This window comes from Onychostruthus taczanowskii, unplaced genomic scaffold (assembly GCF_017590055.1).
Source record: "Onychostruthus taczanowskii isolate IOZ18803 unplaced genomic scaffold, ASM1759005v1 scaffold90, whole genome shotgun sequence".
Classification (NCBI taxonomy): domain Eukaryota; kingdom Metazoa; phylum Chordata; class Aves; order Passeriformes; family Passeridae; genus Onychostruthus; species Onychostruthus taczanowskii.
In genome coordinates, this window is record NW_024506994.1 from 2,241,629 (window position 1) to 2,257,505 (window position 15,877).

General features: G+C 41.5%; 1 protein-coding gene across 1 annotated transcript in view; it reads right to left on the reverse strand.

Moving 5' to 3' along the window:
* PKHD1 (PKHD1 ciliary IPT domain containing fibrocystin/polyductin) overlaps positions 1-14,732 on the reverse strand; it is a 237,622-nt gene extending 222,890 nt beyond the window's left edge. The window contains exons 1-11 of the mRNA XM_041426139.1: positions 14,681-14,732; positions 13,570-13,647; positions 12,478-12,622; positions 10,819-10,918; positions 8,649-8,706; positions 7,729-7,807; positions 5,550-5,624; positions 4,785-4,849; positions 4,113-4,152; positions 3,226-3,296; positions 1,809-1,910 (exon numbers count right to left, since the gene is read on the reverse strand). Of these exons, the coding sequence (XP_041282073.1) occupies positions 1,809-1,910; positions 3,226-3,296; positions 4,113-4,152; positions 4,785-4,849; positions 5,550-5,624; positions 7,729-7,807; positions 8,649-8,706; positions 10,819-10,918; positions 12,478-12,622; positions 13,570-13,647; positions 14,681-14,732 (865 nt within the window). The remainder of the gene's footprint in view (positions 1-1,808; positions 1,911-3,225; positions 3,297-4,112; positions 4,153-4,784; positions 4,850-5,549; positions 5,625-7,728; positions 7,808-8,648; positions 8,707-10,818; positions 10,919-12,477; positions 12,623-13,569; positions 13,648-14,680) is intronic.
* Positions 14,733-15,877: the final 1,145 nt, after the last annotated feature.

The window sequence follows — 15,877 nt, forward strand, 5'->3', positions numbered from 1 at the left end:
TACAAACATGTAGTTCCAAGCACCTTTCTACGTACAGGGGCACCTTCCACTAGACCAGGTTGATCTGTTGGAGCTCCTTTAGGAACTGGAAACTAACTCCTTTAGGTCTCCTTGGAGCCTTATTTTCTCCAGTTGATACTAAAATATTTTAAAATCATAGAAAAATCAGGGAGTTAGAAAGAAAGCTATGCTTAGTAGGCCCTGGGAAAATGTTAAAAGTAGGCCCTGGAAAATATTAGACCTTGTGTTTTCCAGATCATGTGAAATTGCACCTGCGTAACCAGTATATGATAAATGATATAATTGTTAGATGTGATGAATGTTTAGATATAATTATTGTTTGATGGTAAGAAGAATCATGAGAAACTATGTTAAAAGGTTTGGGGGATCAGGAGAAACCTATGCTTGGATGAAATCAATGTATACAACAGAACAATGTAAGTTTAATAATTAATATGTAAGTTGTTTAATGATAGAATATAAAAACATGTTCATCCCGAACCCATGGCGGAGTCAGATTTGGGTCTGCACCCCTGACACCCAAAGCTCTTCAATAGAAGCACCTGCATATAATCATTCTGTGATTATGTGTTCCTGAAGGCAAACACAATCTGAACAGCCCCATCTCTCCCAGCCTTTCCTTATGGTATAGGTGTTCTAACCCTCTGATCATTTTTGTGTCCCTCCTCTGGATTCATTCCAACAGGTCCATGATTTTCCTGTGCTGAGGACCCTGGATGAGGTACTCTGGGTGGGGTCTCACCAGAGTAGAGAGGCAGAATCCCCTCCCATCCACTTTGTTCCCAAAAGGCATCAACATTTTGCCACAAGCCTGGGCTGGTACTGCCAGCAAACAGAACAGTTCATGCCCACAGTCAGAAAAACTGGAGCTTCCTGGAGGTGTGTAGTGGCTTTGGTTTGCCAATTTGAGATATTTTGGTTAATTTATTAATGAGTGTGGTGTGTTTAGTGCTGGTTAATTACTAGGGTATTTATTAGGATGTATTTACTCATTTCTTGCTGTGAGGTAGGACTAGGAGAAAGGTAAAGTAGGTTTAAAACTTTAAAAAGGTATAAAGAGAAATTTAACAATAGTAACTCAAAGAAAAAATATAAAGTAGGTTTAAAAGTTTAAAAAGGTATAAAGAGAAATTTAACAATAGTAACTCAAAGAGAAAATAATAAGAATTAAAACTTTTAGGATACTTCTCCTCCCCTTACAACTTCTTTTTTCTTAATGACAATGCAAAGAAACAAAACCTACAATTTTAGTTTACTACTTCTAGAACAGTTTTTCTTTAGTTTATTTAGGGAGAGAAGTCTCTCTTGTTAATGTTACAGAGACTTCTCTACAAGAAAATAATTTTCTTGTATCTCTTTGTGAATAGCAGCTGACCAGGGAAACATGTAATCATGATCTTCTCAGAGAAGTCTCTCTTGTTAATGTTACGGAGACTTCTCTACAAGAAAATAGTTTTCTTGTATCTCTGTTTGTGAATAGCAGCTGACCAGGGAAACATGTAATCATGATCTTCTTTCTCATTTTTCCATAAGCTTTTCTCACAGCTGTGTTTATGGGCTGTGTTAACTTATGGGGTATTGTTTTAAAGATGAGGTGTCTAAGGGTAAAGGTTCTCCTTATCTATTTGTATCACTTCTGTAAATGCCTCCCATGCAAAACAAGAATGAGGACACGGGGAGTCCTACAATTCCCACACTGGTACCCCAGAACATCTCTTGGGTTTTGCAATCAGGGCCAAACTGTATTTAAAAAAAAAAATATATAATTCACGTGTCTCTGCTCTTACCTGCAGCAGTGACCTGCACTGGCTCCTCAAAGAAATCCCCAGTGACAGTGAGATCAGTGCCCCCAGCCAGGCTCCCTCCAGCTGGGAACACGGAGAATATCTCTGCAGGGGAAGGAAAGAGGGATCTGAGCACAAGCCTTGCAGAGGTGAATCCCAGCCCTGTTTCTGGGAAAGCCTGCAGTGCACTTGCACTGCTTCCAGCCAGAGCAGGCTGCTGTGGATGAAACCAGCTTCTCGCTGATCCCTTTTTTTGGCAGCCTCTGGGATGACACCAGGAATGAGCAGCATGGATAATTTGGCCACATGGCAGGGGGAACACGGCAGTGTTTGGGCTGTTACTTAGCAGGGGCTGCATCTGTCATGCTCAGATTGCAAACTGCTCTGTTCTGTGCTATTGAGGATCTCTGGGAGAAAAAGAAAGAATAAAAGAAGCCAGAATTAAAACTGTTTTAATCCTCTTGACCTTCTCTTGCTCACATTTCAACGCAGTCCTTAGGTTTAAATTGAACACTCTTTCCAATAATCCCTCAGACTTCAGGGACAAAAGGAGGGAGCAGTGTTCACATCATGACCATGGGATCCTTTCAGGACTTTATCTGTTACAAGTGTGCCATTCCACAAGAAAACTATTTTTCTTTTTGATGAAATTACCTACTTTGCACTCGTATTGGAGTTTAACCACCCGGTCTGGAAAAAAAAAACCAGACTAATAAGAAAAAGATGAGGGATTTTAGTCTATACCTGCACCTTTTTTGTTAATTCATCTGATATTTAAGCACTAATTTTACAGTATTGACTACTGACTAGCACAGTACTGTCTTCTGGACAGATCTATCAGATCTTTCTGCTCATGCTCTGCCCACAGCCAACTTCATACATGGTTGTTTCATTTCACTGTGCTTTAAATTGTAAATAGAGACATAAAATTAGCCTTGTTAACAAAGAGTTGTCTACAATACAACTTGAAATGTCACATGCAGGTTATTTTTAAGATACCTTAAATAATTTTTTTTAACTAATGGTACAGTACCCTGCTGTTCACTACTTATCCAGAACTCAATTCTTGGAGTAGCTGAACATCACCTCCTCCTTGTAGCCAGGGAGGAGGTGATGCATCCTGAGGTCTGCATTTCCAAAATTTCAGCCTCAATAAATACAGAGTGATTTAAGGGGGGAAAGTTTCCCTATGAGCAACACCTCTGATCTGAGAGAACAAGGAACAATGCACATAAATCTGGTTGTCTCGTAATTTTTATCTGCAGCTTTTTGCTTAGTCAAGCCCATACTAGGGGAGTGGAGCACCAAAATGAGGACAAAACAGGATTACATCCCTGGGAAAAGCAACAGTGAGAAGTGTTTTCTCAGATCACACTGGGACTGATGGAGGACAGTGCCAGTGAGGTAGATCAGGGAATACCTGGATGAGTCTGGTACAGGAAAAGCTCCTGTTTGGCACTGATGAGCCAAGCACCTTTGTGCACTGCTGACCTGCAAGAGAGAAAATGTCTGAGACATCCTGGGCCATGCAAATAAAAGCAGACCTTCATTTGGCAGGGCTGGACTCTCCAGAGGAGCAGTGGAACATTTCTGCAAGCTCCAACAACTCCTTTCACCAGCACATTGAGGCATTGATTCATGAGACCCCATTAAATGGCTGAAACACTTTATTAGAAGTACTAGCACATTGTAAAGTATGTTTTGACACAGTCAGAACCTGTTTTCACCTCCTTTAATGGTTAAATTCTTTCCCATTTGGATGAATAGTTCAAAGCAAGGTGAAAGGTTTTAATTCAGCTAGATTTAACAGAGCACAGAATGGTTTGGGTGGGAAGGGATGTTAAAGAATATCCAGTCCTACCCCCTGCCATGGGCAGGGACAGTTTTCACTATCCCAGGTTGCTCTGAGCCCCATCCAATCCAGCCTAGGACACTTCCAGGGATCCATCAGCAGCCACAGCTTCTCTAGGCAACATGTGCCAGGGCCTCCCCCTCACAGGGAAGGATTTCTCCCTAATATCCAATCTGAATCCATCCTCCTTCAGCCATTCCCCTTTGTCCAATATAAGATGTCTTATGTTCTGGTCACTGAAGGTAAAGTATAAAATACCAAAGTGGAAATACTTTGGGGAGAAACATTCTCCCATGTCTTTCCAAATCTAACAATCTCCTCAAGACAACAAACCTTATTTCTGAGCAATGAAACACATGATAAGGTAAAAACAGAATTCACTCATCCTGGACTCAAATGCAGCTCTATTCCCATGCAAAACCAGAGGAAAAGAGAGAAAAGATTCTTTTACTCACTTTCCTTTGTTAAACACCGAGAAGCTGACATTGTGGGACCCTGGGGGAGAGAAAAGTGACAATGCTTTCAGGCAGGAGTATGAAGTAAATCCTACCAAACGTTGTCCAGGTTCTCTGGGCCCAAGTCTCCCTTCTTTATTCTTTCCTTACAACAGTAAGGAAAATCTATTTTACATATTTAACTCACAATATCCTTCCCAAACAGGAAGGCTGGATCTCAAAACCTCCATAAGAAATTATAAGCTTCTTCAGGGTGCTTGGAAGTGAGGAAAAATTAAAGGGGTCCCACCTGCTACTGGAGACTGTGACTAGAAGGGAACAACTGATTTATTCCTCTAATAAAGCGCTAAAGGGAAGGTACACCACAGACAAGAAGGATTAAAGTAGGAAACTCAGCAAGGACCCCAAATCCCACTGTTGGCTGTCAGCAATGCCCACATCATGTCATGGTTTCCCTCCATGCTCTCCCAGGCTGTGCAGAGGACACAAACCAGGGCAGGGGCTGTGCTGAGTGCTGGCAAGCCTTGATCTGAAGCGGCTTTTATGGACTCAGCCCTGAGCCACATTCCAGTTTGGAAACAGAACAGGAACTCATGACAGACACACTCCTCCCTGCGTCCTCTGGAGCTGCAGGAATGACAGAAACCCATGGTTTTACCCATTTTCACCAACCTATGTGGTTGCCTTCCACCCGGCACTGCAGGGTCCCCAGTCCATCCTTCACCTGAATGGGGTAACTGTGGAGAGACAAAGGACTTCACTGAGCCTTGGGAGCAAAAAAAAAAAAAAGCAAAATATAGTAGAACCAACTAATCAATAGAAATGTGGGCTTATACAACCAAGATAGTCATGGTTTGCTAGCTTTAGAAACATGGGAGTGAAGCAGGTGAGATGGGAGAGGAACAACCCATCTTCCCATCTTCCCACTAAAGATCAAGAGTTCAGCAGCTTAGGAGGATGTATTCCAGCAGCAATGCTCCAGCTTGGCTTCTTTACACCTATTTCTAGAAGCTGATGCTGTTGGTGGCTTTCAGAACCCCTCCTTGAAATAAAAAACAGAGCAGGGACAAATGCAGGCACAAGGGGAGGGTGAATAGGAAGAAAAAAAATGTTTCCCCTCTACTTGCTCCTCTGCAATGTTCCTAAACTGTGAGAATGAGCAGGTAGCAATGAAAACAGATATGCTGGCAATACATCAACCTTCTGGAGTCATGGAATGACACAATTCCCACCATTAACTCACATTTATGTTTAAGCAGTTGAAGCTGCAGAAAGCCAGCAGCCCTCACCCACCCCATCACAGACCATAACTCCCCAGGGCCCATCTCCACTTTAACCCAAAGCAGAAGAGTTTCTCCAAAAGCCACAAATACTTTTGTGCACAGGCTGTGCTGAACACTTGCAGCAACAAAAAACCCAAAGTAAACAAGAACTGACGTGGTTCCAGCTCTTCTGTCAGCAAAAGAGCAGAGACTGGTCCATCCATCTCCTTCTGATGTAAGAAAAGCTGGCCTGGGCAAAAAATAAACAGGAAAGATATGATGTGATACAGACGAAAACCTGATCCTGTTAAAATCAGCAGCCAGTATCTTCCCAAGGGACAGGAATGTTCTCCCACTTGTATCTAACATTTATTAACCTTCTAGAAAATGGGACATGCCCTAATCTCTCATCTCTGTGCCTGCAAATTGCATTCCCCAATTACTGTGGGAGCTGCAGCTCTGTGGGAGTGCAGCAGAGCCCTCTTGGAGACACCTCATGCCAGCCCTGAATGATCCAATCCCTCCTCCCTCAGGGCAACAACTTCCAGCAGAAATCATCCAAGCTCCTAATAAAAAAATTTAAATATGTGTTCCTTAAGGGATCAGTATGGGACAGCTTCCATTGGAGAGGAGGAAGAAGGTGAGAGGAATAAATTCAGGGTAATTAGCAGAGTAAGAAAAGACTGGCAATGATTCTTTGAGAATTAACAGCCAATTAAAGGAAATAGGTAATTAAAACCTGTAATGCAAACACTTTGTGATGACCCATCCCTCACAATGCAGTTTTCTATGGCCCATGTTTCAGAATGCAGTTTTATGAGGTTTTTCTAAAAGAGCTTGCTTTTATTAATACAGGTGGCTGATACTGAGAACCTTTCCTTTTAAGGAAGACTAAAAAAAAATATCAGTGCTGCCAAATGTTTGTTCAGCATCACTGGACCAGTGCATCCCATACAAAGCCTGGGAAAAGGAGCAGAACACACTTGAAGCATAAAAACCATTCCCTTTCGTTTTTTTTTTTTTTTTGCTCCAAATCCTGAATCACCGTGACTGAGTGACAGACTGCTCTGGTCAAGTCCAAGTCCCCACCTGGTACCTATTTCCTAACACACCAAAAATGGGCAAATAATTCATGTGAAGCTACAAAGGGAACCTGTCTGGTATGCTGGGATTTTGAGGCCATTTCCTTTTGGTGAGGCTGGGCTGTAAATGAGTAATCTGGCAGCAGAGCACTGCAGGCACGTCCAGCCTGCACTCAGAGCAGCCTTTCTTCCCTCTCATCAAAGGTTCCAGGACTCCACCAGAAGCAGGTAAAACAATAATTGATCCCAAACAAAGGATGCTGATATGCACAGAGTAGTGATGGCATGGCAGGAATCTCCTCTGGACTTTCCTTCATGCCAGCAGGGAGTTTAATCACTTAACAAGGGACATTTCCAATCAGCTTGAGAAGTCATTAAAATGTATGTCAGTATTAAATGTGCTTATATGTTATATGCTTCAATTAAAATTTCCAACTACTGAGAATACACTCCTTTCCTGGCTCCTGAAATGATCCTTAAACTGCCAGCAGAGTAACTATGGATTAATAGTTTATCTTTAAAATATTTACCTGGGCTTAGTTCTTCACTGCCACTGGCACAGAAATCATAAATTAACATTTGGTAACATATCTATACATATGGAAATACATATGACACACAGCAGGACAGTGTTGATGCTCATTTTGGATTCACTGTGTTTAAAGGGGCTGCTGTCCTAAAATAAGATTTTTTTAAACCTAGATGCTTTTCTCTGTTGCACATAAACACAGAAGCAACATTTAAAAAAAAATCAAACCTCTGAAAACAAGAAAACAACTGCAGAGTGTTTAAAGCAGCGAACAACAAAGCCTTTTGTCTCAAAATACTTCTCTTTTGTCTTCTGGTTCACCAGAGCATCTGCTTCAAACTAATAGGGTTTTTTCTTAAAAACAAAAAAAAAACAAAAAAAAACAAAACAAAAAAAAAAGGGGAAAATTTATTTAACTTTTCGACTCTGACATTATTTTAATTAGTTAAATTTTAATTTGCTAGCCAAAATAAAATCTACAGCAGCCAGCTGCAATTACAGTGCAATTCACACTGAGCTGTGATTGACTGTGCTGCCAGTAAACAAACCAACCAGCTTAATGGACCAGTTGCAATTAGATTAACAAAGTTTGCTGGAGCCCAACTCATGAGCTGCAATAAACCACAAAGGAAGTAAATGGCAATTCTGGGCCAACTGGTTGCAATTTATTGCTGTGGAGGAGGCTGATGGAAGAAATGCCAATTTACAGGGACTGCAGCAGATAGCTGAGTGTTCATAATTACCCATCAATATAATCCACGTTGAAGTCCAGGGTCTCATATCTGCCAGCAATTGTCTTCCCATGAATCAGTATTAAATTTCCTGTTTAAGAGGAAATGGAAATTGAAGAGTCTTTTAAAAGCAGAGAACTTATTTGCAAATTGTCGAGCTGAAAAAAAGGAATTAATGGTCTTTACATATTTTGCAGAGGTTTCTGCACTGAATGTATATTCTCAGCTTTTACCATGGCTCAAGATGATTTTGCACTTAATTCACTTTTCTCAAAGCACATGTCTTTGTTTCCCACCAAATAACCCAAATTCATTCCAAAGTTTTTTGCACCTCTGTCTTTGGACAGAGCTGACAATTTTTCCTCAATTCTTTTGTTAACTACACCACACTTTCTAACCCAATTCCACTGTAGAACCTCACAAGACAACCAAAATTACATTATTTGTATGCCAGACAGGGTGAAGGCCTAAAGAAGGATCTTGGCATGTCTGTGACCAGATTATTCCCCTGCTCTTCACTCACACTGGGAGGTGAAACATTCATGCAGCTAACACATAGAAACCTCCATACTGTCACCCTAAAGCAAGGCATGAGAATCTAGAGCTGAACTACACCTGAAAACAATCAGAAATTAGGGATTGATTTGGAATGAGGCGCTTCTGTGTGATATAACCTCCACATGACTGTCTGAACTCTTGAAATACCAAAGTCTTTTGATCAATCTTGACTTTGAGGATCAAACTTTCAATTTTCCCTAAAGAAACCTGGAAATACAGAAATAATAGAAATGGAGGGGGAGGGTAAATCTGCCATATTCCAGTTAATTTTTCAGGCCAAAATCAGTGAATGACTTCTCACGTAACTTTAAAATCTAAAACCCCAATAAGCAAAAGGTCTGTATGGCAGTACAGACTAAAGAAAGGTCCCATACCTGGGGTGCCAGATGATGGATTAATTTGGTAAACCACAGGTGTCTGCTCAGCTGAGAACTGCAAAGAGAAATTTGCAGTGAAAGGTCAGCAATTTCTGCAGCAGTCCAACCCCACCTGAGGGTGCACTGCTCACAGCCCAGCCAGCAGCTGCATTTCAGAGACTCACACTCTGATCTTTGCAGCAGATTCCTGCTCTGGGAAAGGAGTAAGGAGAGTTATTCCCCTCTTACCCCCTCTCCATTCACAGTGTGGATTAGTGATATTTTCACATCTTTTGTGCCAAAATTGCCCATCCTGGCTTGATCCAATGTCAGAAGACACAGTTTAATACACTATCAAATTTCTAAGTCGTGCTTTAGCTGAAGTTAAAACCTGCATTTTATCTTGGATGGTGACACCATTTTTCTTCCTAGTAGTATATCCTGTAGAACAATTCCATCATCATAGATGTGAAATACTTCAGCCACTCTTTGGCAAGTTTGTTGTACCCTAAAGCAGTGAGGCAAAGACTTTGTCTTGGCCCATCTTACAGCAATACAACAGAAATTTTTTGGGAAAGGACTGCCTCTTAGGAAAAAAAACCTTGAAAATCATCAAGTCCAACCATTAATCCAACACTGCTAAATCCAGTAAAACATATCCCCAAATGCCACATCTGCACGGCTTTTCAATCCCTCCAGGGCTGGTGACCCCACCACTTCCCTGCTGTTTGACAATCTTTTGGGGAAGAAATTTTCCCTAATGTCCAATCTAAACCTCCCCTTGTGCAACTTGAGGCAATTTTCTTGTTCTGTATCTTGTAACTTGGGAGAAAAGGCCAACTCACACCTGGCTGCATCCTCCTGTCAAGGAGCTGTGGAGAGTGAGGAGGTCCTCCCTGAGCCTCCTTTTCTCCAGGCTGAGTCCCCCTAGCTCCCTGAGTTGCTCCTCATCAGATTTGTGTTCCAGACCCTTCCCCACCCTTTTTGGACATGCCCATCTTCCCCACCTCCTTTATGAGCCCCCTCATGACCTCATTGGCCCTTACAGATGCTGCTCACAGCCCAGTAAATATAATCAAAATTTAATTTGTTGCATTAATTCAAATTAATTAAATTGTTGCATTAATTAAACCATTTCATACATTGGGGTTTTTCCTAAACTTTCCTCGAAGCCCATTCCCTTCCAGAGCTCAGCCTTTGCCTTCCCTCCTACTCCTGGTCATGTTAAAAATGAATGAGCAGCCACAAACTTCCACCAGCAGTGGCCACTTCTGGGGAGAAAGGGCAACATCACACCACACTCCCAAGTTGGAGAAGATGTGAAGAAAGAAGCTAAAAGCAGCATGAAATTGGGGCCACTGGCTGACACGAGTCTTGTGAGCTGCTCAGACTTGTTGGTGCCTGCAGCAGCTTTTCCAATCTAATGCAGAGGCAAAATTAATTTTAATACATGTAGCTCCCAGGGCCCAGCCCCAAACAAAGAGACACATTGTGGTTTATTTAGCTTGGAATGTGCCTCATTAACAGCATCCCCTGGTGATTTTTCATCAGCTCTCTAAGCTAGCTGAACCACCCAATGACTCTTCAGCTTTAATGTGCAATTTACTGAAAATGCTGGATTTTTTGCTCAAAGTTAGCACAGAGGTGGGATGTGACTTTCAAAAACACCAGGCCTCATCCCAAAGCACACAGTCATGGTTAAGGATTCTGCTCTGCAAGAGATCACAGAATCCCAGAATGGTTTGGGTTGGAAGGGACCATAAAGACCTTCTCATTCCATGCCCCTGCCATGGGCAGGGACACCTTCCACTATCCCAGGCTGCTCCAAGCCCCGTCCAACCTGGCCTAGAACACTTCCAGGGATGGGGCACCCACAGCTTCTCTGGGCAACCTGTACCAGGGTCTCACATTACAGAGGTTTTTCTCAAACATCCAATCTAAACCTACTACTAAACCAGTTTGAAGCCATTCCCCCTGGTTCTGTCTCTAACATGCCCTTGCAAAAAGTCTCACCCCACCTTTCTTTAGCTTAGGGTTGGAATTGAATGGTCTTAGAGGTCCTTTCCAATCCAAACTATTCCATGACTCCATCCATTTCAATGTATTTCCTGTGACACAATGCTGAAGCTTCACTCCCTTCAGTACTTTGAATTCTTTATCCTCACTTCTGCACTTGCTTGGTGATTACCTTGAAAGAATAGTTTTCCTTCTCCACCTCAGTCAGGTTGTTAATCACATGCCCTTTAAAGATCACCTCCACGTAGTACAAACCCTCCTGGGGTGAAGACCTAGGTGGAAGAAAATGTGTATTATATTTTTATACAAATTGTGTTTAGAAAATGCCAAGTCCTTTACAGAATCTCCATTCAAAGCAAGTCCACTGAGACTTCCATAGAGAAAAGGAGTTTTACATTGTCAGCCCAAACTTCATACATATGAAGACAAACTTTAAAATAACAATTTAAAAGAAATGTGGAAGCACAGCAAGAAATCACAGTTAAGAGGAGAAGGTGACAGGACTGCATCAGAACTCCACCTAAATTACTGTTAATGCAAAATACAAGCATTCTCATTAGGCATGCACAGAAAATAATTGTTATTCATTAGTAATAAAATGAAACACTGGATCTGCAGGGTATCTTGATCCTGGTCCATAAATTAATGCTGCATCCTTGTTTCACAGTTTTCCAGCACAGAACCCAACAGAATTAACTCCCAGCCAAATCATAGCAGCAAAATACAGAAGAGTCCCATTAGGTCCCTCTTCAGACACCCCAGTCTTCCAGTCCAACCACCTGTGTGAAAGCTATGACAGGATAGAAAACAGGCAGCTGAAACTGCCCAGCTGATGCTTGGAACCATATTTATTTCCTGTTCCATTCATAACTCCTCTCTATCACCTTGGACATGTCAAGGACACCAAAAGCTGGTAGAATCTCTTCCAAGATTTTCTTGGGAGTTTTACATCTGAGAGCTAGATGTCTACAAACCTCTGAAAGTCTGAGCCTGGACTGCCCAAGAAGCCTCACTGTGACCCTCATGCCTCAAGGAATCCTTGTGCTTCATGAAGTTAAAACAAAAATCAATCAACCCAGGTTAGCAGGTGCTCAGTGAGGCCACAGCGTGAGGATTTTTGAAGGAATTCTGAATGAGTTAGAGACAGGATTTCTGAGCCATTTTAAATAATGTTCTTTATTTTTCTTATCTTCTACATAAGCAAGAAATGTGAGTGCAACTCACATCTTCACCACATGGCTCAGAAGGTCACAAGACCTCTAGTAACAAGACCTTTTAAAAATGTATTAACCAATAAAACATTATCAGCAAGGATATTTATACTTTTAACTCAATCCTTAAATATAATGTTTTATAGACTCATACTACAGTGTAAATTTTCTTAGCCAATCATGTTATAACACAAAAATATACTCTATGGTACCATATATAGTACTATAGTACTGTACTATATATAGTAGTATACTGTATAGTACTATACTCTAGAACTCCAAACTTTCCTCTACTTGAACTTGACATATCTCTGTTTTAAACTATAAATCCACATTCTCATTTCTAATACCTCAAAACTCCAAACTTTCCTCTAGTTGAACTTAGCATAACTCTGATTTAAACTATAAATCCACATTCTCATTTCTAATACCTCAATTTGGAAGCCTTTTCCAAATCCTAATACTAAATTTTGGCTTACAGGCCCAAAGTTCTGAGAATTCCCTACATTTCAGATAGGAATTCTTTCAACTCCCAGATTTCCTGTGCAGACACTGAAGGAAAAGGGGGATCCTGTTTGACAGAGGCAAAGTCTCACTCACAGTGTAACTATGGATCATACCTTGCTCTGCACCTTATGGTGGGCAAGTCCAAATACAGAGGAGAGACATCACACGGCAGCCTGGGCAGGTCAGGATGCACCAGGAACACCTCCAGCTGGGATGCACTGGCTGGAGAGAGAGATTCTACCTGGTGGGATGTTGAGCCTAAGCAAAAAAGTCAGTCAGAAGAGCTCTGTGAGGGCAGGGTCACTCCCAGTCACACAAGGAGCATTTTTGGATGTACAACTCAGCCTCTCTAGGAGTAATGTTTAGAGTCCCTGATCAGGCTTTTTAAAACCACGTTTGTGGAATTTCATGTTGTGGTGGTTTAACCCCAGCTGTCAACTCAGCCCCACACAGCCACTCACTCACTTTCCCCCCAGGAGCATGGGGGAGAGGACTGGAAGGGTAAAAAACCACACCCCAGCTGCATTTCCACACATTTTAAATCCCCTTGGTGACTCTATTCCCACACTGGGCAGCCTGTGCCAGCTAATGACCATGCACAGCTGATTCAGAAACCAACTCTCTTCACAATGAATAAATATTCATCACTGTGAAAAATTATACCTAGCATTGTACAGTTGGTTTGGGGCCAAAATGGATGTGACATATAATTTTCTGAAATTTTTACTCAGACCTCATGTTTATCATAAGAGTTTTAAAATGCTCCAGCATCAGAGAACACATAAAGAGGGCAGATTTTTAGCTTTTCTTCAATAAAAGGGCAGGAGCAAGGAAGAAATTTCTAGCCCTACATCTGAAAAAATAAACATTTTGAATTTTGTTCCTTAGAAATAAACCTTCAGCAATAGCTTATTAAGTCATCATTTCAAGCTGATTTCATGCTATGAGTGTCATAGCCTGTGGCTCTGTGGGGTAGGCTTTGTCACTCCAACCACAAACCTCAGAAGGGAGCTGATTATCTGTTATTTTTACATCCCTGGAAGTGTTAAAAATCAGGCTGGACAGGGCTTGGAGCAACCTGGGATAGTGGAAGGCGTCCCTGCCCATGGCAGTGGGGTGGAATGAGATGATTTTAAAGATCTCTTTCAATCCAACCTTTCTGTGATTCTATTTCAACACACACTTCATAAGAATTTGAAGCTCACCATCCAGAGTGATGGTAATCCATGTTCCCCCAGCAGTGCTCCCCTCGTGGGGCTTCACAAGTGACCCTGAGGCTGTCCCTGCAAAACAAACCAGCTCCATCAGGCTGAAGGGAAATGCAAATATCTAAAAAACATTATTCAGGATGAGACACAGTGACATGAGAGCTGTCTTCCTGTGCTCCCACCCTTCATCCCATTTCTCCTTCTCAAGAATCCAAATTAATCATGTTTCCCATCCTTTTCCCCCACCACTGCCCCCCGTTTACAGCTCCCCTCAGGAAGGTGTTGATGCCCTTTAGGGCTTGGTGAACCAAGTTACAGCCTGAGCCTCCTGTCATCCTCAAGAATTAAAGATGATAAACATCATTTTTATTCCTTCATCTCTCAAAGAAATGTGTTTGCTGACTTCTGTGCACCCTACCAAAATTAAGGATGCCTACAAAAAACATCCTTTTCTGGCTCCCAGACTTTCCTTCTGAAGTCCTTAGGAAAGACATTCAGGCCTGGAAAAGAGCTCCTGCTTCATGATGTTAATCACCTATAACCTGCCATGCCAGGCCTTTCATAAAGGCACTAAATTTCTTAGATAATTTAGGATTTATTTTGGATACCCTCATTCTCTAAAGCTGAGAGATAAACCATATACGGCTTCCTTTTATGCAGCCACTGACCAGAATTTTCCAGAAGTTATTTCATGGTGATGTCCACTTTTCTGTTTAACATTTTAGGAGATTTCCAATTTCTTAGCTATATGTGGATGAAATCTGATCAAACATCAGTATTGATCACCAAAGCCAAATATTGGACACTTTTGCATTTCCCTTAATATCAACATGCAGAGAGTGACATATTTATCATCAAGTAAACAAAAAACAATAGGTATGGTATGAACTCAGAGAATTAAAAATTAATCCAGAAATCTTCTCTATTGCTATGGAAATAATGCCATGGAAAACCTATAAGGGTGGACAATGTCAAATGTGCTACAGTCAATATCCCATATTTTTCAACACCTTTTAGAGGTTCTTCTCCACTACTCACAGGCAGTCTGTATCCAATCCCCACTGGATTTTGCAGGTGTGGTCAGAGACAACACCTCTCTGTCACCCACCTGCCAAGAATATCAGCCCAGCACTCAACAGGAATGTTCTCCAAAGGTTCATCTTGAACATTGGATGAGGAATTCACAAAAGTCTGGCTCCAGGACCTTCCCTGTAACTTAAAAAAAAAAATAAAATAAATAAAATAAAAATCTGTATTCTTTGTTCTCATAGCAAATCTGCGGGAGCAATAGCTGTGAATTCTTCTAATAATTTAAGAATATTTTTACATTGCCCTGGTACTTGCAGACCAGTTCTTACTTGCTGTCATAGACAGAGATATCACAAATTTCCTTTATAAAGTCCATGTCAGGAGCTGTTCTAACATTTAAAGACAGACTGTCAACTCCTCCTGCCTTCACCCTCAGTATGGAAAAAGCATGGGTGCATTAATTTAGACACATTTTTAAATCACAAATTGGTTTTGGTTGGAAGAGATCTTAAAGATCACCCAGTTCCAACTCCTGCCATGGGCACGGACACCTTCCATCAGACCAGGTTTCTCCAAGCCCCATCCAACCTGGTTTCTACTGATTATGGACCATGAGACCCACTGCAACCACTTTCAATTTCTTGCACATTTTAGCACACTGCAAAGTGCACTGGGCATAGTCCAGCACAAGAGAATGCTGCATTTCAGTGCAGGTGCAGAAAATATAATTTGGATTTAATTTTGTTATTATTTTTAGGAGTTTTTCTGGCTTTACTTACCTTATTGAACTTGTTCTTCCTCCATTCCTCTGATGAGTGAAGTGCAGGGGCTCTGATACCAGCACAAGAGCTCCATCTCTTTGGCACCAGCTCTGTCACAGGTTTCAGGCTGGGGTTGTGTCACTCCCTCTGCCCAGTGCTGAAACCCACCAGACAAGCTTCCCAAAAGGCTCAAATCCCATCACAGACAGCTCAGAGCTCTCCACTGAGGATGCTTAATTATTAACCTAAGCTACTTGCTGCTATTAACTGTTTTGTTCCAAGACTTTAATGACCATAACAAAAATAAACTGGGATTGTTCTTCCATTGGTATATGGTTAGGTCCTCCAATAGGAGGACAATTAATCCATTTTATCCTCTTTTTCCCTCCTACAACATGACAGAAAAAACATTTTCTTGATATGCTGTTATTCAGTCTGGGACTGACTTTCACAGCAAGTGGACTTCAAGGTTCCCTTATATATTATCAATTCAATTTTTCCATGGTATTCCAAAG